Source organism: Cuculus canorus, chromosome 1, assembly GCF_017976375.1.
Source record: "Cuculus canorus isolate bCucCan1 chromosome 1, bCucCan1.pri, whole genome shotgun sequence".
NCBI classification, from domain to species: Eukaryota; Metazoa; Chordata; class Aves; order Cuculiformes; family Cuculidae; genus Cuculus; species Cuculus canorus.
In genome coordinates this window covers 187225568-187248898 of record NC_071401.1, presented here as the reverse complement: position 1 = coordinate 187248898, position 23331 = coordinate 187225568, and the positions used below count along the sequence as shown (strand labels likewise).

General features: G+C 37.2%; 1 protein-coding gene across 5 annotated transcripts; it reads right to left on the bottom strand.

Annotated features, from left to right (window-relative positions):
- Positions 1-1469: 1469 nt before the first annotated feature.
- MLC1 (modulator of VRAC current 1) lies at positions 1470-18107 on the bottom strand. 5 transcript variants are annotated; one of them, XM_009556385.2, is made up of 12 exons: positions 17970-18107; positions 17127-17310; positions 14847-14936; positions 12743-12796; positions 12547-12648; positions 8801-8902; positions 7796-7867; positions 7217-7333; positions 6257-6313; positions 5278-5400; positions 3699-3866; positions 1470-2046 (listed from the first exon to the last, which is right to left on the bottom strand). In XM_009556385.2, the coding sequence occupies exons 2-12, from the start codon at positions 17304-17306 to the stop codon at positions 1972-1974; spliced, it is 1140 nt and encodes a 379-aa protein (XP_009554680.1). In that variant the 5' UTR covers positions 17307-17310; positions 17970-18107; the 3' UTR covers positions 1470-1971. The 5 variants fall into 5 exon arrangements, with proteins under 5 accessions (XP_009554680.1, XP_053912218.1, XP_053912217.1 ...); XM_054056243.1 differs by lacking the exon at positions 12547-12648; XM_054056242.1 differs by lacking the exon at positions 12743-12796 and having other exon boundaries at positions 12547-12633.
- Between the last annotated feature and the right edge of the window lie 5224 nt (positions 18108-23331).

The window sequence follows — 23331 nt, the reverse complement described above, 5'->3', positions numbered from 1 at the left end:
ACTTGATAAACTGGATCCTAAGTGCATCTTTCCTCCCCACCTGTTTGTTGTTACAATGCAGGTTACTACTGAAAACAACAACAAAAAAAATTCCAATAACTCAACTGTGTTTTCTTGTTCCTTGTGAGATTCTGCAAGAAATCTGCCTGCAGCAGCACAGGATTTAAAAAATGCTCTTACAACTGCAGTTTTCCCCTTCTGCTTTCCTAGCTTTTTTTTCTAGCTAAATCAGTAGCTGACAAAGGATCCATGCACCAGCTGCACACATTTTTACTTATACAGAAGATGCTTCAGTCAGATTTGTTTGTTCATTTTACCTAGGGCTATTTTTTTCTTATAAGCTAGGACCATAACTCGTGGTTTAAACTAAGCATAGCCCATGAATTGTACCATAGCCCACAGTATAAACTAAGCATAGCCCAGTGATTCATGAAGAACTTCTACTCTACCTACAGTCTTTGTTGAGTTTCAATACACATGTGATGTTTAGAAACTTGTTTGGACATTCATTTTTAGGTAGAACTGTCACTATTTCTTTGCAATTTTCAAGAAATAGTGTACAATGGAAAAATAACTTTTACTCTTTATAATAATGGTAAGATTGTAGCAGATACACTATTATGTGTCTGCCTTGTTGACAGAATGTTTACAGAAGCAACACCACTAAAGGCATGAGATTTGGCAACACTTAAGGAAACAGCAGCTGCATCTCCTGGTTGTTGATGTATTAGTCTGGACCCAAAACACACGGTTTTAGGTGAATGGACAGGCTGTGGTATACATGCTCTTAAGAAGCACTGCTCTAAACTTGAGGGGGTATTCTCTATGTATTAAAGTGCTATAATAATCAGCTTTCCCAAACCCAATAGAAAATAAGCTAGCAAACCTGAAGGGCTCACACTGTAAGTAACTTCCTCTTTATTTCACTTCCCCAAAAGCAAAGAGGTACGCTTTCCAGCATGCTCTGAACAAATTACTTGAGTTATTTCAGCTCAAAAGAGAATGGACTCAAAGTCTAGAACCTTTCAAAAGCCACAAAATAAAACAATAAAAAGAGGAAAAAAAAATAAACCCTCACTACCATGTCAGCATTCCTAGTTACACCAAAAAGCCTATAAAAATGGACATTCTTAAAGTGCTTGAAATAGACAGGATCATACACATAATCCAGCTAGGAGGAAAAGAGGCATCTAGGTTCTCTGAGTTTTAAAAATAGTAAGGAAAATAAATAAACGAAAAAGAATATCTAAAAATATCTTTTCATATGTGAAAAAAAATCTTTAAATATCAGTAGTGTGCCCTGTTATTTGTCTGACTGCTTGTGTTGTTATTTAATTTTCACTTTGGCCAGTAGATTTTGTGACTGGCCACTCAGAAAAAGGCCCTCTCCCCATTAACAGCCCAGAAATGGAAGCTTAATGGGAAAAAATATTCTGTTTTCACCTCTCCAATTAGAATGTCAATCCACATTCTTGAGTTTCCACATAATAAAGACTTTTATTTACATAAAAGCAATGAGATGCAAAATAACTTTACAACTCCTACAAAAGTGAAGTATAAGCAAAAATATCAATTATGACTTGTACTCATAACTTTACAAAAGCATTTATCAGTTACACTGACTGCATAACTGCAGTTATAACAACCTCTTGCAAATACATGAAGCCTATCACATCTTGCCATATTTTACTTTGCCGCCAGCATAAATCCATGACTCATTACTTTTTTCTGAAGGTTATCTTCTAAAGCAACACTAGAATAGAGTTACCATCAGAAAAGACGGGCGTGTTAACAGTATTACCAATATATTTCAAAATTATTAGGAAGACATAAATACACATTTACTGTGTTATTCCTTGGCTCCTACTGCTGCCAATATATTGCATTTATAAACTGAAAATTTTTTAAGCTTTAATTCAAACAGTTGATTTACTGGACTGGACTGTATTGGCTGAATTTGCAGAGTCCAAACTACTGAGCCATCTGTACCACAACTGCTTTCCAGGCTTTGTCTTTGTCAAAATCCTTTAAGGTATTATTGGAAACCTAAAAGTAAACAAATTCAGACAAATGGAAACATTAAACAATGCTTTAGTTAAAAAATGAAGGTCAAGCAAATAAATATCTGAGAGAATCTAGGAGAATGTAAACATGAGTAGTTACAGTCTGAGCTATTAAAATATTCTATACATTGTAAATTGTATAGGTTTGTATATTTTATAGTATACATTTATGATATAAAATATAATAGTGCAAATTGTATAATACTGGGGACATTTGGGTCAAAGAAAATTGGCCAAATTCCAATTTGAAACATGTTACCTGGGACATTTTTTAAGATTTTTCCAAAATATGACTGCACATTTATATAAATAATCCTCAGAAGAGACCTATTTAGCCATGCCACAAGCTATGCCCAAAGGTCTGACTTGCAGCAGTGGAAGGGCTGCTGCACATCATCTTTTATATAGAATGTAACTCTCAGGAAAGAGATGCAGAAATAAGCAACCTACACCAGATGCCCTCAGCAGCCTGAGAAGACATGAATCCACAGCTTCCACTTTCCACTACCAGTTGTATAATGATGTGACTAAATTTCAGTCCCTGCTCTAATTGCTTTCTATCCAATGCTGTTTCCAAGCAGACGCTTGCTCTAGAGCAGGGACTGAATACAGCATCCTTTCTTTCTGCTGCTGCACTCTGCATCCAGCTAAGGTGATTTTTTAAGGATATAGTGCTCTGCTTTGCAAAGAAGAGGTGAGGAAAGCCTAAGGGCTACAGTAGTTTGCTAGGAGATAGATATAGTTAACCTACACAGTCCTGAAATAGCAGTCTAGTCCTGAATGACTATACAAAAGGTCATAAGACAAATACCAGCACCACCATGCTCTAAAAAAAGTATGTGCCAAAATCTTTATCTGAAAGGATAGTTTGAACATGTAAGTGCAGGAGGGGAATGGAGGGAAATATCAATTCTGATCTTTAATCACCAACTTTGGTAGTGTAGTTAGGACATGGAGGAGACCTGGGACTCCAGGCACCCTTCTCTGCACACCTCTCCATACTGTCCAGCACAGGTAGCCACTCAGCTTGTCCATTGCGGTTCCTATGCTCCAGGTTTTTAACTCTTTCCATCTGAAGGTTAGGGGACTTAGGACAGCTAACTCAGCTTAGAAAATTCACTCCACCACAGCAGGCCTTGGTAAAGAACAATTACATCAAATACTCTCATTCCATAGCCCAAAACTTCTCCTCACATTGAAAGGGTTAAATCCATTCCTTTGTTAACAGATGGCTATCTCATTATCAGAACGAGCCCCATTATCTTTTCTACAACTTCATTCTGACACATAAATAGCGATTATGGATCTGCATCCTGTGGAGCAGAACTGCCATTTTATCTTAGTACAATGCTGAACCTTGTCTTTAATTGTGAGCCCATACTACAAGTAAGATAAAAAGGGGACTTCAACCCTACAACTGTTTTTCTCTTACAGGAATTGTCACAGATATTGTGTTTGTCGTGCCACAGTTATCATTTAACTAGCAAAATACTATCTCTTTATTACAAAATTCACCACTGCATTGACATCTTCACAGCTTTACAGAGCAGCTTTGAGTTAAGTAACATGAAACATTACCAAAAACAGTCTTTTTAAGTACAGACTTTAAATTTTCTAATGAGTATAAATAAGTACCTCTGTTGTTCTGTATTCCTGTTTTTTAACCTGTGATGCTGTCCATGATAAATCATGTAGTTTCATTTTTGTCTTGTAATTTACACACTGTATTACAGTTCCAATAGTAAGGCATGCTTGAATTAGCAGCATCAACATCAGAAGTAACAGAAGTACATCATAAGATTGCTGAAAATAGAGACATGAATATGTTGTTAGCTGTCTGAATAGAAAAATATTTTCTACTGTTCCCACTCATATTCTTGAGATTGCTGTCTAGATTTCATTTTTTAACTCACAATACAATTCATATTTTATTTCAGCTTCAATTAAAAGTTGAGTGCCAGGGTTTGCTCAAAGTAGAAGAGATTGATAATTTTTAATAAAATGTTCATTTCCCAAATCATCTTTTCCTCTAGAAATAGAATGGAATTGACAAAACCATTCTCTAAAATATAGAGCCTCATTACTGGTTCTGACCTGAGCAATGTCGCAGCTCTGCCTGAGCCTGACCCTGGGCCTTGCTGGCTCTGACCTTGCTCTGCTGACCTGAATTTGTGGCTGACCTTGGATCCAAGTCACTATGATGGACTTGTCTGGCAATCACTGAACTATTGGCTGAACCTGATTACTGTGGCTGGACCTGCCTTGTTTTTCTTTTTCTCAGTACTGTAGGAATGCAGTCCTCGCCAATAAGGTCAATGCCCTTGTCTGCTTCGCTGTCACCTTCCACTGCATTGTTCACCCTCCTTTGCAGAGCAGCCCGCTCTTGCTACATCCACACACAATGCAGCATATGAATGTAAGTAACGCTCTGCAGATTCACACCAACTGTCTGGACAAGTCCAGTCTTCTGTCTCCAATATGTGCCACAGGAGGAGTTACTTGAAGAGAACATATTAGCCAGGGCTGCTTCTTGAGGTCCAACAACACACTATGCTCCTCCACTATGAGAACAGGATCACATATTCAAAAGCTGGTTTTCCAGTCCCTAAGATCTGTTTAACAAATATTTTTCCTCTCTTCTTCTAAAATCACAAGGCTACTCAAGGACTAGTGGGTACGAAGAGTCGAGACTATTATTGACACTATTTTAATCCCTAAAAATGTTTTTTTGAACATCATCACGTAAACACTTGATGTAAAGCCCTAGAAAGCTCTTCAGCAGTGCGCTGGTAACACTTCATACTGAAATGCTTTAAACACACAAACTTTTTTTCTTCTATGCCCCAGTCCAGGCTTTGAATGAATCCAGGTGTAAACTTACAATCCCAACTGTTGGTAGACAACCTAAGAAACAAAAAAATGTATTCTTCAAGTAAACCTAGAATTTTTAATTTATATACTACAAATTTATAAAAACCTCAAGGAATCCAGCATACTATGTATTATTTTTACTGATTCTTTAGAACAATATCCCCTGGTTTTAAAACTATAATTCCAGGGTATGGGAAGATTTAACATACTTAAAATTATACCATTACTTAAATAAGAGGTTTTGAATAGTTTCTGCAACAATTTATTCATCTTCTTATACTCACTAACTAGTTTTTGTGTTGCTACTGTAATAGATGATATTTTTTTGCATAAAAATACATACTTTAACAGCAGGTGGATAATTTTTAAAGATGTCAACCACTTGCATGATACTGAAGGATAAGTATGCAGAAGCAGTGAACAATAATGGAGAGGTAACACTGCTAATGGCAATCAGGACCTCAACCTAAAAAATAAGGTAATAACTGTTAAATAAGAATAAAAACAAGTTAACATTTTCATTTCTGACCTATACCTCCCTGAAGCAAGCATAACAAAAGTATGTATGTATGAGACAAATACTGTCATCCACATTGTGTGGAGATACAGAAGTAAGCTTTGAATAAATTAAGTTTCCTAGCCAAAGCACAGTTGTCTTATAATTCATTCTCTATTTATATGGATGATGGTTTTTTTATTTGATTTTAAAGTGCATTTTATATGCAGAAAGAGAAAGCAATACGCAATTTAGAGAGCAAATATAGTTTGTACAAAATAATGAGAATTAACAGCAGATATTGCAGCCTTGCAACCTAAAGTAACTTCGCACATAAGTTAGAGTGTTTTGAGGCAAATTTATTGCAATACAATAGCAGCTGAGTTTTCGTTCAAATATCATCCCTACAGGATCAAATTCTGACTTCAGTTGTGGTTGCACATCATTGTTGACTTAAATATGGTTGACTGGAACTTAGAAGAGATGTTTTAAAGAAGCCACTGCAAACTTGCTGAGGGTGCACTCGATCTCACTGTCTATATAATTGATGAAAATATTAAACAGCACTGGTCTCATTATGGATCCCTGAGGGACACCACTTGTCGTGGATCTCCATCAGGACATCGAGCCATTGACTCTCTGGATGCAACCAGGCAACCAATTCCTGATCCACAGAACAGCCCACCCATCAAATCCATAACTCTCCAGGTTAGAGAGAAGGATGTTGTGGGGGACCATGTAGTCTTTACAGAACTCCAGAGAGATTACATCCGTTCTTAGCATTATTCCACTCTAACGGCAAAATCCAAGAATTGTACACACTTACCAGACATTTACTTGGATATTCAGCAGCTACATGACTTGCAATAGCACTTGGAAAGCACTAAACAAAAAAATGTTACAAAGTAAATATTTGCCTTCTTGAAAATAGCAAAAATTGCAAAAATTAGAATTGAGTTACAGTGATTCCCTCTAATCACAGATAACATCCTTATCCTGAAAAGGTAAAACCCTATCAACCAATGACAACATTAGGAACCAATTAGTCTAATAGAGATAATACTAATGTTCATTTAACTTGCATTTAATGAGTATCATCCATTAAACCTACACATACTGAAATAAGATTAACTTCACAGCTTGCCACCTAACAAACTCTACTGAACTTTATGAATTCTGAACACTTAAAACCTTCTTTGTGAGCTTTCTCCCCTTCATGCTAAGGGATCTTCCAGACATAGGAGCCATATATAAATCTAATATTAATTGGCTTCTTGCTCAACTAGATCAATTCGTGGCAAGCAGGGTAGCACAGTGTCTTTTATAAAAATCTGCTGCTTCTGGGTACAGGCTGTTATTAGTGACAAGGGTTATCAATCATAGTCTCAGGCTTTTAAGTAAGACTGACTGGTTAAAGGTGATGTTCCAAGGATTCTACCATGCCAAAATTAAATTCAATTTTTTTTACTTTGCAGCCTGAAATATTCTAAAACCTAGGACTTGCTGGACAAAACACTTCATGTATTTCAGTTTTACTGAACTGAGGACTGAAAATGTATCAGAACATTTTATAAGAACCAAAGTATTGTAAATCAAAATGAAGCAAGCATATTGCATAAGTATATTAAATACACTCAAGTATTAATTTATTTGCTAAGCAGCAATTGCCAGTTAGTATTAGGACCAAATAAAAATATCAGTGGGGACCTGAAAATTAAAAAACAAATTAAAATTTAAAAATCAAAGACATTGTTTTAAAAGAGTACCTTCATCTTGCACTACTTACAGCAACTAAGATCCAAAAGAATGTTACTGAAAGATAAGGACCTGAGACCAGAACATCCATATTCAAAGCAATTATCCCACCAAATACTGATGAAATTCCAATAATCACCTCAATTACCTAAAACAAAGAAGAGCACACAAATTATTAATGGTGCATTTGAACATCAAATTTCCTATTTGCATATAGAAAGGAACTCACTGGCAGGAAAAAAATGCCTTTATGCTATTAGCTATGCATGAAATCAATGTTTTTCAGATCTAAAATATGGCAAAACTCCAGCTGGCTTAAATGAAAGCAAGACCAGCCCCATTATACATATTTATGGTCTCCTTTATTAGTTCCACTGAACAGCACTTCAATTTACACTATTTATCCGTAAGTCATTAAGTGGTCTCCTTTATACATTGTAGTTATTTATCTTACAATATTCCAGAAGGAAACATTTTGGAATACACCTCTCATCACTGTCTTTATTCTTTCTGCTCTTATCTACACTGATCTCCTCCTGGCTCTAAAGAAGTTTAGCACTTAGAAAGGTGAAAGAACAATTTGATTTAATGAAAGAAAATGTTTTCTTACTGAGTATGACTTCAGAATTCGAGTAGGAAAGCTGACATTGCTCAAAATAGCGGTACTGTCATATGCAGTATTCTAGAGGGGAATGAAAAGTCATGATCAAAAAAACATACAAAGCAAGATATTTCTTTCTAATACCCTGTACAACCTGTTACAGTTGTAACAGTGGCATGTAATGTCTGGTTGTCCCATCAGAGCTGATAGGAGCATACCACAGTGTTCACCAGTGTGAGACCACATCAATCACATTAAAAATAAACGCGGTAGTCCTAGATTAGCTGTTATACAACCACCATTCAGCAATGAAATACAGTTATCTTATCTCTCCTTTCCACCTTCAAAATACATACTTTCTTCCTGAGCCTTCAGACGTTAGTGATGTGGATAGAGAGTAAATGAAAGAGGACAGTAGTACTACACAACTGTACCTAGCAAGCAATACTTTCCCTGAAACACAAAATGGCACAGCATGTTTGTTCCATTATTACCTCAAAGCAGTACAGTTGTAGAAAAATAAGGATGGGATTTGGAAGAGCACTTGTGACTAAAGAAAATTTCACCCATAGCCCCAAATCTCAAAGCCAATATTCATTGTCCAGATACCACCAAATCAGCATACATGACAAATCCTTTCTGCACTTCAGGCTTCAAAAAGGCATTGCTTGCATACATACAAGTCACAGTATTCTAATGTTTCATACATCATTAAGTTTTATTCAACAAAACTGAAGTAAAACATTTGCCATGTCTGTTAATAAGATATTCAAACAACCCTGTGCTGTGTAACTGCAACGTCATTTTGCAGAGGGCCCACCACACTCTAAAAGATAGAAGAGGCTATTAATGTTTAGTACAGTACTTTTATTTATTGTTCAAATCTAGTTTTACCACGTGATATGAAGTTACATACTGGAGTCACCAGTAACTTTCCTGCATGTAATACAGGAAAAAGTTAATATTTTTTAACACCAAAAAAAAATGACATTTTTAATACTTAGGGGTACCTACTTTCTTTCTTGCACAGCAGTCTTCAGTAGACCTAGCTGAAATGATTACAGTAGTTGCCATGAAGATTTCCAGCAGAATAAGCAGAATCAAGTTGAAATTTATCTGTCAGTAAAATCCCAGACATAAATGAGTTACATCTTCCATATTAAAAATAAAGGAGGAGGCAGGATCTAGCAGAATCCATCAGGCTGTCTATTTTCTGTGTCATTTAGATGTGTCTATTAATTGTTAATAATTTGGGGGGGAGGTGATTAATTTCTAGGACAACACAGCTATCTACATGGTACTCTGAATACCTAACCTAAGAGAAAAACATTTATTTCATTTATGGGAATATTCTGCCTTATGATTTTATCACTGTATTCCAGAAGAGCACTTAATGGCAAGGGGGTGATTGTTGGGTATGTCTGCGTTTTGCAGGACCTCCCATACGAAACTAGAGCACTGCAGCAAATCACGGAAGAGTCACAGGAACAGAAAAAGGTCAAACAAGAGGCAAGCCCGACTAGCCCAAGGGCTAAGGCAATCCACTGTGGGGCAGAAAGAGGACCACAGGCTCCCAGCCCCTAAGCTGCAATCCAAATGTCACAATGCAATGCCTAATGCTGAATGAAAACACAATCCAAAGAACTGGGCCAAGAATCCTACCTTTGTGCTCTACCTTGTGCTAGTAGAGCATTGAACACTTTTTGTGTTTTTATAATTCTTGCAGGTCTAACAGACCACATTATTGTGCAAAAACATGGATGCTGCCATTCCTTCTGCCATTGCTCATCTTCAAGAAACAAATAACCATAATGCATAACATTCTTTGTTTCCTTATTACCTCATGAAAAAAGGTAGATAATGTAGATGCCTACTCTACATGAGCTGAATAATCTTCTCGAGGCATGCAGATTATGCAGGGTGGATCTCCCTCTTGTTTTCAAAAGCACCATGTTTTTGTACTGGCAGCCCAGGAAAATATTTGGTGGTTAGTTCCATGGGGCAAAGCACTAAAACTTCAGGGAGAAGTGGCTCCATTCAGAACTGATACAATTATAGCAAACCATTGTTCAATGACTTAGAACAGAATTACATTGTTCTCTCACATCAGACCTGGTTTGCAGGTGATCAATTCTCAGTTTTTCTCTGACACATATCTTGCAGCACACGTTTTTTTGAAAAAGAACATAGGTGGCAGATTTGAGAGGCTTTTTGGAGTACTGAAACTCATTCTTCTCAGGAAATCATAATTGGAACTATGTGCCTTGCATTACACAACAGATTGTAAAGTTAAACTGGAGCCACAAACAGCAATAAATGTCATAGTGGTAAGCTTCTAGGGAAAGTGCTAGCATGAAGAATAAAGACATTATTTGGCAAAAGAAGAGGTATCAAACATGTGGCCTGCAGAACAATTTAATCCAGCCTGTAAATTCCCATGATTTGATCATGTTTTGACATGCAGCACTGGTACTGATGTGGGCTGGAAAGGCCACACTATTTAGTGCCGTGCCAAGTAGACATACCAGTTTGAATCCTGAAGCACTATAACTACATTGACGGACTAGCTGATTTAGTTCTAGCTATAAGAACTAAATAACAGGAATTTAAAAAGTAACAGTAAATAAATTACATTTTATATTTTATCTTTCCAGTGCTCTTTTTCTGATACAACATGTCTAGAATATCATGCAGAGCCTTCCACTTACAAAATTAGTTCAATGCCCCTAGACCAAAGTAAAAATATCTCATCTCCAGTGTTGGAGTTTGGGTGGGTTTGTTGTTTTCATTTTTTTTTAAACAGAAATACAGCTAAAGCTAGAAGTAAGTACCTTTTTATACCATCTGTAATGATGGGAAATTCAATGTTAGATTTATAAGTACTAAAGAATATTATCTCTACAACTACCACTATAAATAAAATCTACCACCTGACGCAGAGAACCAAGTAAGATGTGTCCCTAGTCCTGTTTTATGACTAAGAAATATGCAAGTGCAAGTGGGTAGAAAGCTGTAGATTAGCACAACCTTAATGCAAATTCCTCTGAACCTGCACCAGGTATTAAAAATGTGGTTCATTGAAACAGGACTGATGGGAGACTCTCACCCATCCAGAGTGGAAGCAGCAGTCAGGCAGAGTATCTCACAGCACATTTAAAATAAGAGATGTCTAAATTCAGGCCACAGAATCCTGCCTTAACCATCTACACTGAGGCAAACAAGATTGTATTGAAGGGTTCCAGTCACTGGATCATCTCAACTGTAACAGAGGTACACAAAATAACAACAGAAAAAAAAAAAAAAAAAAAAAAAAACCCGAAAATAAAAGTATGTGCTCAATTTGGAGTTAATTTGAATGCTGTTCAAGATCTGCAGCCTTTCAGTTGCATTGTCCAGCACGCAAGAGGTTCCACTCAATTTTGTCCATCAGGCTTTTTACTCTGAGAGCTGGGAAGGAACAGAGTGGCAGCACTGGCAGTTTACATCTTTTACACATTGCATCCTTCATGTTTATAGCATCCCAACTACAGAACTGCATGCTACTGGAGTGCTTTGATACAGTTACAGTCTGGGACATGGCTTGTATCTTGCATTCCATTTATCTCTCTAAAATAATTTTGTAGAGTTATCCATCAACATGAGTAATGCTAATGAAGAATTACCCCAGTGGAGGTGAGAGGGTGGTTAAACATTAATTGTCTTACTTGGATAAACATCCTTTTTATGAATATTAGTGCTCTTAAACTACTGGCAGCAATTTCCCATCAGACCTACTATTATTTTCTTGCGCAGTTTCCCATGGGGAGCAAAAATAAATATACTGATGAAAGGATAGTTAAAGAGATGGTATTCTACATTTTCTGTGTACCACATGGGTAATGAAAAACAGCTGGCAGCGAGCTGCCAAACAGTGAGACTGTCTCACAGAAATAGTATCCTTCAAAGAGGAGAGCAAGCAAAAACCATGCCTTGAGACAGAAAGGTTCAAAAAAGCTTCAGAGCCAGCTTTGGACTCCCAGTTATCCTGACTTATCTTTATTCAGTGGTCAATGACATAGTATGGAAATGCAATAGGCAAGTGACAGGAATTTAAACACATAGAATCACAGAATAGTTTGCGTTGGAAGGGACCTCGAAGATCATTTAGTTCCAACCCCCCTGCAATGGCCAGGGTGATGTCTCACTAGATCAGGCTGCCCAAGGCCCCATCCAACCCGGCCTTGAACACCTCCAGGGATGAGGCATCACAACTTCCTTAGGCAACCTTTTCCAGTGTCTCACCACTCACATCATGAAGAAATTCTTCCTCATGTCTAGTCGAAATCTACCCTTTCCAATTTATAGCCATTCCCCCCTGTCCTATCACTACAAGCCTTTGGAAACGGTCCCTCCTCGACTTTCTTGTAGACCCCCTTCAGGTACTGGAAGGTCGCTATACGGTCTCCTCGGAGCCTTTTCTTCTCCAGGCTGAACAACCCCAACTCTCTCAGCCTGTCCTTGTGTGGGAGGTGCTCCAGCTCTCTGATCACCTTTGTAGCCCTCCTCTGGACCTGTTCCAACAGCTCCATATCCTTCTTATGTTGATTCCAGGAGCGGACACAATACTCCAGATGAGGTCTCACAAGAGAGGAATAGAAGGGGTGGAATACTTGGGTATAGACAACACTGTAATTACATGTGACCTCCACCCACCTCATCTTCCCCCCACTTTTAAACAAAGATAAATGTATCATTAATTAGTAATTGTTTTAGTAACTTACATTTATAGCTGATGGATTGAGGACAAGTTTGCATCCAAACCAAATTAAACAAGTTGTTGTAACAGCAAATGTAGAGACAAACAGAATCTGAAAATTTGGTATCTGAAAAACAGTTTCAGAATTGGTTTCTCTCTAATTTTAACCGGGGAGGGAGAGGGGGGAAACATTCAACTGCCAATAAAAATCTCATACTTACCACATTAATTTTATTCCTTGCTATAGCAAAGCTCACAACTGCTGAAGGAATACACTGGGAAAATTAAAACAGAAGACTAGTGGGATATTCTGCACAAAGAATTGTGTACCTGTATGTCTATACATCTATTTTATTTGGTCTGAATTAATAGTTCAGTTAACTTAGACAAACAGCATATTAGAAAATCTGAGAAAAGTCTGTCTCTTTTGCCTGGGCTTATTAGTTGCAATCAGTATGTGACGATTACAAGAGGTTTAAATATGCCTTCCATACCCCTGTTTTGACTGGGTACCCAGCAAAATCTGACACGTAAAGGAAAGAAAGAGTTTCATGAGGCATTTCATGCGTTTGCTAGTTTAAATTAACTCTAGAAGGCCGGAGATCCTTGAGCAGGAAAAGAAAAACACTGCTACTCCCAAGCTGGGCCTCCGCATTAAATCTGGCCAGCTGTGACACAGTTCTGAAGAACTTTGTAAAAACTGATCTGTTGAGTCAAACTACACTTTGAGAATTGTGCCTGGGTTCTCCACTATGTTCACTAGGGACCAGTGCTTCTATGCTTCAGGGCAGAGCTAAATGGAAAATCATGCATAAGTGAAAATTTTCACAAAGTAATTCCTCTGTCCCTTAGCTGTTCACCAACACAATGTGCATGATATCATTACAGATCCAACTCCATTTTACAAAAATACATAATGTTACAATATACTAATGAGCAAAATAAAAATATACTCAACTAAAGTCATTAAAAATGATCCTATGTTGAGTCATGAATCATGTAAAACACTGCATTTCTTCACTAATCATTTCACACATCTGGGCACTGATGGTTTAACAAAGGAATCACTCTAATTAAATTAATACTAGCATTTAAAATTCTTGGCAGCTCTTTCTTAACACCTAAATGACCTGTATTTAACATAATTAAAACATCCTTTTATGTGGAGGATACCCTAGAGTCTCTAGAACGCTACCTGACTATGTTTAGGCAACTGAATCTTATTACTAATCAACATGACCAAAGAAGTCTAGAGAGCAATTCAGCTCATGCTTAAACCAGACACGTATTGGTCAGCTGGCTATACAGCTCTCTAGGCTCTTCCAACTATATTGACTCCATTATATGGAACTGTAATGCCTTGCTCAGATACAGACACACAAATGTGCATATCTTTACTCACAGCAAGATATCCAAACCCAGAGTGATAAATTTCTGCACCTACCAGATCTTTGAAAATTCTGAATAAATACAAAGTCCAAAGAGACAAGATTTGAGGCAGAAAAGAGACATCGCAGTAACACTAATGCTGCAGAGAATAATACATTAGTGAAGACATTAACTTCAAAAACTGCTTCAACTTTATTTTAACACCTCTAGCAGAAACATTAAGAAGTGACAACTCATTCATAGAGCAGCTCATGGGACTTGCTTGCTTGACGTAAAGCATTAGCCTTGTGCCTAACTTAAACCAAATCTGCAAGGTAAGTTGCAAAAATATCAATGACAGAACAGAATCCTGTCATGAACAAAGCAAGCACATCAAACTTATCTTATGCAGGAGGATCTAAAGTATAGATTAAATATATATAATAGAGTAAAACAAATATGAGTCCCTAAAAATACAGTAAAAAATACTGGATCTTGGAAAACATCAGAGATCTTTAATATATATTTACCAGTAAAATAATGATATTCAAGAGAATTTTTTAGTCTGCTTCAGTATTTGGATATTACGGTAAAATGTAATACTTTGAAATATTATCTGAAATAGATCCTGATAGCATTTAGCCATGAGATTACCCACGTACATAAAAATGCAGATTTTATTAAAATTAGGCACAGAAAAACTGTTCATATGGATAACTACTACATGCCAGTGGTGAGCTGGTTAACAAAAGATGGTAGCATAAACATGTCTTCAGGACAACTGTTATTCCCTTAACCATGGTATGAAAACCCATTTAATGAATTGTTAAACAGAATCAGATCTTCCATGAAGAAGGTGAGTAAAAGCACAGAATAAAAAGATAATAAACCCATAAAAGCTATTTACTACTGATTTTGCTGTCATAAAAGCCACAGCAAATAATTAAGAATGCTTACTGAACCTGCTGCACAACGTAAATAGTCCATTTCAGATGGAAAAATATTTCCCAGATATAGTGAAAAGCCAGAAGTAATAAGGAGGCAAGTCTGAAAAGCAACAAATAAGATAAGTTAATAGAATAAAACTATATTTTAAAAAATCAACTGGTCAGAAAGGAATCAATAATTTCTTTCAAATTAAGCTACCAATGAACATTTAACCAGGCAGTCTTTGTGCGAATAACTTTGAAGCAAAATATGAAAGTATGCTGAGTTCTGAAGAAGATGTTTTGCTGGTTACCAAGACTTAATAATCAATGACATAGTCATGTTTGAATCAAGCCCTGATTGTGCTTTGAACTGGCTTTGAACTTGAGTCACATTAGAATTGTGCCCTGACTTGGCAAATATCTAGTAAAATGCTCATAAGGTAACTGCAGTGTTTAATGGCAAAAAAGTTTCAGGAATTTCAACTAAGCCTTTACTTTGTATTCTCAAATGCTTGGCTCAACCAATATTCATTATGCACACGGGCAGCTAGGCAATTACCAAGTAGAACACATCAACAAAATAATGTCGGAATACATTGATGAAGACTCTTCCACCTATATTCCTGTCTTCCCTCAAACTCTCTTCCTACTTTGGTCTAGTGGCATACTCATAAATACTCACGTCCTTTCTTGTTCCCTTACTAACTATTCCATTTATTTCATAATTATCAGAGTTACACTCTCAGCAATAAATGATTACTGTATTTCACTATTCTTTCTTTTTGCTTGTTTCTTCTCTGAGTAGACATTTCTCTGAAGGGGCTTGGGAAGATGAGAGACAGAATAGTTCTTTTGTTTTATTTGCTTTTTTCTCATATTACAAAATTACGGGTGTCTATAAAGAGTCCTTGTCAAAAAATGACAGAAAATAAGGATAGCATATGTGTGTGTATAAACACACACACAGAGAATTCTGGCAGGCTGGAAAAACAGTAATTCTGGGACACAACTTGCAATTGTGCTTGAAGCATATTGAATTGCTCCTGCACAAGAACAGCTCATGCTAGCAATCACTTTGATGTCACCCTATGGCTTGCAACTGCTTCCTGAAGTAGCCAGTTTGGTTGACTGTGACTTCTGTTGCTCAGCATGCAGACTTTCCTCTCTGGACACTGTCTTTCAGAAGAGTTGAGAGAGATTCATGACTATAATACTTGGGAGAAAAATCTAATTTGAATTTATTGGATTAGTTTATTAATAAAACTGCCCTTTCATCTATCCATAAAATTCATGCTTCTTGCTAATGACTTCAGTAAAAGATCATTAAACATTAGTATCTCCAATCACTCACAACAACTTAATAGAAAGGTAAAATCTAAAGACAGTTGCCCTTTTTGACAATTAAATTTGAGAAAAATTAATGCAAAGAGAGGCAGCTCTTCTTTTGCTTTTTTTTAATGTAAGAGTACATCCGAAATGAAATCCAGTTTTTACAGATTGTCAGAAAGGAAAAAATGCTCAGCTGTTTCCATAAAAATATGACAATACTTTTATTCACTGAAAAAAATAAATAATTAACATATTAACAGTGGAACATTTTTAGATCCTAACAAAAATTACTCCTCAAAACACATGAGCTTACAGAAAAAGAAAAGATCAGACTCTAATTGGTATGTTAAACTTCGGTCAACTTGGCTCAGAGCATGAAGCAGCACACGTTGTACATGTACATAGTATGCTACAGCATACTATGATTCTGGCAGTGACACAAAAATTCACATCACTTGTGATGTGTCTGTAAGAAACAGAGTATATACCTCAAGACATGAAGATTCTGCCAAATAACTACTGAACATTGAAAGATGAATCGGGCACTTAAGTACCATACATATTTTTAATGCCAAAATGCTATCCTGGCAAGTGGAGTACTTGCAACAGTTACAAATATGTTAAAAGAATGCATATGATAAGGATACTTTTCATCCTTTACCAGAAGGCACTGCTCATACACACATATGGGTTGATATTTACTCCTACCACACTCATTCTCTGATGATGTTATATGATTAATATTAAAGATAAACACCAGGCTTCATAGAGCATTTTCTATTAGTGCACAATTATCCAAAGAATAATGTGTAAGTGTTAATTCTAAATTTGCTAAATATGTTCCCTTCTGGACAAATATTTATATTCAACACTATCAGCGACAAAATTGTGAGTCCCCAAATGATATGAAACAGAGCAGATTACTGGGCACTGAGATCTCACCTACATTTTTTAATTTTGTATCATTTAAAGTACTTACTCCCATTAGCAAAGAAAAGATCCATGTTCTGTAACTAAAGCAAGGATGCAGCCTCTTTGATAGCTGAAGGTCACTGGATTTAGTATCTGGTATATAATTTCCATTTTCCTGTTTTCCCCGCTCCAAAGTTGGCATCCTGTCATAGCTAAATTCTTCTCTGTAACCTTCTTCTCTGGTCATAACACTCCACAAAGGCAATTAAAAAATAATAATGGAAATGCAAATGATGAGGACCAAAATATAATTTAATACTCAAATCAGAGCTCAACTAGGTTTCTGTCTATTTAAGATAAAATAAATATAAGCAGTATTTAGCAAAGAGTTGTATTTACATTTCAAAATAAGCAAGTTTCTAACAACTTACTTATATAAATAAATTACATCCTATAGCCACAGTTCATAATAATACAGTATAAATACCAACAAAATGAAAGTGTGTATCTATGATACCACTACAGACTTTTATTTCAAACTCAAATAACAATTTATGGAGGTGTTTAGTTCAAGGGTAACTCTACAGCCAAAGCTTTTTTCTTTTTTAACTCTAGGACAGAGAAGATGTTTAAACATATTTAGATATGAAATTCTATTTGATTTTTACACTTCTTATCGGGTGTCTAAAATGACAGGCTTCACCACGAGTCTGATGAACTCATACACCCACAATAACTCAGCTATAGCAAATTTTTTCTAATTTACCCAGTATCAACCAGTTTTCTTGTTCACTTAGCCTTTTTTTGTTTATATCGCTGCTCGCCAATCTGTTTAAATATATTGAGGAGTATCTTATATAAGAATAAACTTACTGCAGATTTTTCAACAGTTAAAAACCTTCAGGCTTACCTTCAAACGGAAAGTTAACTGTCAGTTTAAAACAGTCTTGTGAACACAGCTGCCTGTACACTTTGTGATATTCTCACCGTTCAGTGAGTCATGACGTCTTTGAAAAGTTCTCCCTTACACTTTGGCTTTCAACAACATCTATTCAGATATGGAACAAAAGCACAGCAAAAACTTCAGTTAAGCCAGGGAACAGGAAATGCTTCCTGAATTTTAATTAACAGAACACACTAGAAAATGACTGTACTACATTCTCATAGGGCTGCTTCCAAATCAGACCAACAAATTAAAAAAGTTTCAAGTCTCTTTTTGTTTGCGCACTACCCCTCACTTGGCACCTTAAATAAAACCTTTCTCATCAATTATCACTTTTAGTTATTATAATAGCCAGTAATAACAATATTCAACAATCTAGTTCTTGTTTCAAAAGGATAGAATCCACTTACAATACACTATTCTCCTATAACAAATACAGATAAAAATTCAAGTATTGAAGTCTCCCACCAAGCTGAGAAGTTAGAACGTTAGAGGTTAGAAAACTATCAAGAATATTATCTTCACCATAGAACACTTCTTTATCTTTTTCTACTAACCCTAGTTTTCTAGAGTGTTTGGATAAACCCTGCACACTTCAATTGTGCTGACATTCTTACTTACAGAACATCATGCTGACTAAACAACATATTTTAAATCTAGCAGGCAGCAGTGACATGCAACGGCCAGCATACATTGGATTCAGTCCTCTTGCTTATTATGCAATGAAAAAAAAAAAAAGGAATGCTTTTATCTTGAAGATGCTGGCACTTTGACAGCTACAGCAATGACAGGGTCTTTTGTATACTCTTTAAACACTGTTGTAACCAAGACACAATTAAATCTTCAGTTCTCTGAAGGGCATCACCTTTAAAGCATGCTAGAAAAACTTTAGAACAGCAAGCACTACTTCTCAATTAGAAGGGACTCTAGATTTTGCTTTTCGCACAGTGTCAGCCAATACTGGAAGAATATTAAAATGTTACAGTTGTTTTAATAGAGTGAAACATGGAAATTAATACACAATACACACCGGACACAGCTGTAAACTGTATTACAAAAGGGGGAAAGAAAGAGCCTGTGTAGCCAAGCAAAACTGTTTTAATTAATTAACCCCTTCTTTCCCTCCATTCAAGGAAGAAACACTATGTAAACATTGCCATTAACTGCAACTTTTCAAATACTATGTTTAATGTTAAAGAAGTAATCATAGAATCATAGAATCATAGAATCATAGAATGGTTCAGGTTGGGACCTTAAACATTATTCAGTTCCAACCCCTGTGCCATAGGCAAGGACATCTTCCACTAGATCAGGCGGTTCAAAGCCTCATCCAACTTGGCCTTGAACAGTTCCAGGGAGTGGAAGTGTAATTAACACTTCCACGACTTCACTGGGCAACCTGTCCAATGCCTCACCACCCTCACTGTAAAAAAATTCTTCCTTATATTTAATCTAAATCTACCCTCTTTCAGTTTAAAGCCATTCCACCTTCTTCTATTGCTACATGCCCTTGTAAAAAGTCCCTCCCTGCTTTCCCTGTAACCCCTTTCATGTACTGGAAGGCCGCTGTAAGTTCTCCCTGGAGCCTTGCCTTCTTCAGGCTGAACAAGACAAACTCTCTCAGACTGTCTTCATAGGAGAGGTGTTCCATCTCTCTGCTTACCTTTGTGGCCCTCCTCTGGACTCACTCCAACAGTTCCATGCCCTTCTTGCATTGGGGGCCCCAGAGATGAACTCCAGGTGGGGTCTCATGAGAGCAGAGTAGAGGGGGAGAATCACCTCCCTTGACCTCTGGCCACACTTCTTTTGATGCAGCCCGGGATACAGCTGGCCTAAGTTGTGAGGGCACATTGCCAAGTCATGTTGAGCTTCTCATTAATCAACACCCCCAAAACCTTCTCGTCAGGGCTGCTGTCAATACATTCACCGCCCAGCTTGTATTTGTGTTTGAGACTCCTTCACATTTTTTTTTTTCAATGAATGCTAAATGCTGGTTTGCTCAAACAAATCACAATAGCTAGTATATAAAACAGGATCATATTTTATCCCTTCTGACCAATTTAGGGAGATCAGCTTAGTTTTTACACAAAATCAGTAAGATATTCAGGTATTTACTCAATCTAGTGTCTTTGAACAAAAAGAATTTGGGAAGTCCTCTGCCACTGAATAGAGCAGGGTTCAAAGTGTCAAAATTTTTGTTCATAATTCTGATTTTTTCAGCCAGTATTGTACCTGAAAGCTCCCTCTCTCAAGCACAGCACTACAGTGTTTTTCCTGGTTGTGGTGATATTCCCTCTCCCTTCTTCCCTGTGCACTTCTCAGTATTTGCCATTTTACTTTTTTGCACAGAGGTTCATCACACAATTACTATACCCTTTTCACTTGGCATCAGTGTCAACAGAAAACACTTAAACTTCACTGTTCAGTTTCTACTCTGAAAGTTTTATTGGGCCCTTATTTTAGGCTCCTTTCATTTCATGTTCCTGATTCCACAAAAAGTCTTGGGCCATTTTTGTGTATGAACAACCAAAAGGAAAGATCTGGTAGCCAGAGCCCAAGTCACAGGCCAAGACCTTCACACTATATAAAGTATGAAGGTTCTGTACAAAAAGATTCCTTCTAATTGTGAGGAGTGCATAGGAGACCTACAAAAAGGACTGCAGGAAATGTAACAATGCCAACAGAAGCACCTTAAAAGGACTTACAATTAAGTGCTCTTTATTCTAAGTTAAGCCAAACTATATCAAGGATGACAATAAAATCGAATTGTGAGAGGTTATGAAGAACTATTTCCTTTTATCACCGAAACGACCACTGAACAAGTTCAGAATGCCAGAAACTGGTATAACAGATACTCAGTCATTTGCCAAGGCTGTGCTACATGAGCATCCCTCCCAGTAACCACCAAAGATAAAAAACAGATTGACAATTACAACTTATCTGCCAAGGGATAATACGATAAAAAGGTACATAAGCTTGTTATAGTCCTACTTTTGTATCTATCATTAATACAAAAGCATTCTGCCTTGACCATTTTCCCTAGCACTGAACCCAGGCTAAACCCATGTTCTAAAATCTAAACACAAAAAAACCACAGCACCTGCAGCTCTAGTGAAATTCATATTTACCATGCTGATCAACCCTTCCTTCTTATGACGAGTTTTTATTAGCTGTACTACCCATGCATTCTTTCACATAATATTTAACTACACTATTTTAGCTCATTACTTGTATTTCTTGTTTAATATTTTCAGCTCTTTTAAAATCATCTTTTTGAAGTATTTTGTTTCCCTGGAGACAATTCCTCAGTCCTTGTTTCCCAGCTCATTTCTTGGAGCATGTACTGAACCGAGAGCAAAATGCAGGCCTAATGCCTTCAAAGGGATGTCTTGCTCCCCTAGCGTAATATAAACTTCTTTTTATTTAGTCCTTCACGTGAATCATCATCTGAAGAGTTTAAATACATTCAATCAGTATATATACACTGGATGTCATAAACACATCATGTCAGCATTTTAAAGGATATCCAGACTGAATGCTCCCTCCCTCCAGAAGTAAAACATCCTTCACCTATCACATTTTTGCCAACCAACACTCCTCTGCCTGCACTGCACAGGAATCTTAAGTGAAAGAAAATGGTAGCTAAAGTGCTTTAAATCAATGTATGTAAAAGTGGAGGCTGTCACTCCCTCAGCACTTACCTAAAAAGATCACTGACTACAGACACTCATGTGCATTGCTCCTCTGAAGAACATCACCTCAGTTACTTCAGAGTGAGAGACTGGAACCTGTCTGTAACTACTGGTAACCAGAATTTCTTCAGTCTGGGAACTGTATAGAACTCTATCAAGTGTTAAACAATTTGCAATGCACTTCTAGCCCTTCTTTGCCCAAATAATGCTGAGCTAACCATATGTGTAGAAAACAAGGTTGCTGGAGACAAATGATGCTCTAGTCTCAGAATCTAATCACAGACTATTCTGTCTTTCTACAACAGCCACAGAATAGTTCTCCACAGAAGTATACCTTGCTCTGCCCAAATTCATGAAAACATCTGTAACAGTCTTATGCAGCAGTTTCCATTGAAATTACTGGGATGCAGAGCTTGTCAACTCCAAAACAATGCTTTGTGAAACACTACTTGGTAATCAAAATTTAAAGGGGGTTTATACAAGATACCTAAAGTGCATTGCATGAAAAGGACTGGTAAAAATATCAACTATCGAAATTATAAGAAACAGTAAAATTTTATTTCGCCAAGAGTCACAGAAGCTGCTACATTAATGATATTAATGTTGTTTATAAATACTGGTTTTTTTTCTGTTAACGAAGTTTATGATGTTCAAGAGTTTATTCTATCATTTTGATAAGATTATAGCAATTGCCATTTGCACATGTATACTCTCCCACGTACTCCACTTTAACACATCAGACAGACTACATATCTGAGTTATTTCCAGTAGCACAGAGGCACAGCAAGAGCCTCCACCCTAGGCGAGACAGCGGCCTGCATGTGAGTTTTGCCTGCTCTGGACTCCTTGCTTACTGAAACACAGAAAACCTGTCATACATCATGACCACAATTCCAGACAGCAACACCAGCAACCAATAGGCTGCACACATCTCTTTGCTTTAAGCTTTTTGTGGTAACCACACATTTCATCATATTTGATGTTTACAGAGACCAGAGAGCTGGACAGAGAGGAACCTAATAAAGTTCAACAAAGGCAAGTGCAGAGTCCTGTACTTTGGGAGCTAACAAAACAGGCACTAGTACAGGTTAGGGGCTGACCAGCTGGAAAGCAGCTCTGTGGAGAAGGATCTCCGAAACCTGGTAGACCAACCGTGAGGCAGCAATGTGCCCTTGCATCTAAGAAGGCAAATGGTAACCTGAGGTGCATTACGAAGAGTGTGACCAGCAGGTTGAGGGAGGTTCTCCTCCCCCACTACTCTGCCTGAGTGAGACCACACCTGGAGTACTGTGTCTAGTTCTGGGCTCTCCAGATCAAGAAACACAAGGAACTACTGGAGAGAGTCCAGCAGAGGGCCACAAAGATGATGAGGGGACTGGAGCATCTCTCTTATGAGGAAAGGCTGAGGGACATGGTTCTGTTTAACCTGCAGAATACTGAGAGAGGATCTTATCAATGTTTATCAATATCTAAAGAGTGGGTGTCAAGAGGATGGAGCCAGACTCTTTACAGTGGTGCCCAGAGACAGGACAAGTGGCAATGGGCATAAGTTGGAACACAGGAATTTCCACCTGAAGAAAAACTACTGTGAGAGTGACGAAACAGGTTGCCCTGGTCGAGTCACCATCCCTGCAGGT

What these genes read in the sequence shown, in the direction of transcription:
- MLC1 (XM_009556385.2), bottom strand. Translation starts at nt 17,306, where the DNA reads ATGACCAGAGAAGAAGGTTACAGAGAAGAATTTAGCTATGACAGGATG. An exon ending in TCAATCCATCAGCTATAAAT is followed by an intron (nt 8,903 to 12,546) that starts GTAAGTTACTAA and finishes TTTTACTGACAG; the next exon opens with ATAAATTTCAACTTGATTCT. An exon ending in GAATTCTGAAGTCATACTCA is followed by an intron (nt 7,334 to 7,795) that starts GTAAGAAAACAT and finishes TCTTTGTTTTAG; the next exon opens with GTAATTGAGGTGATTATTGG.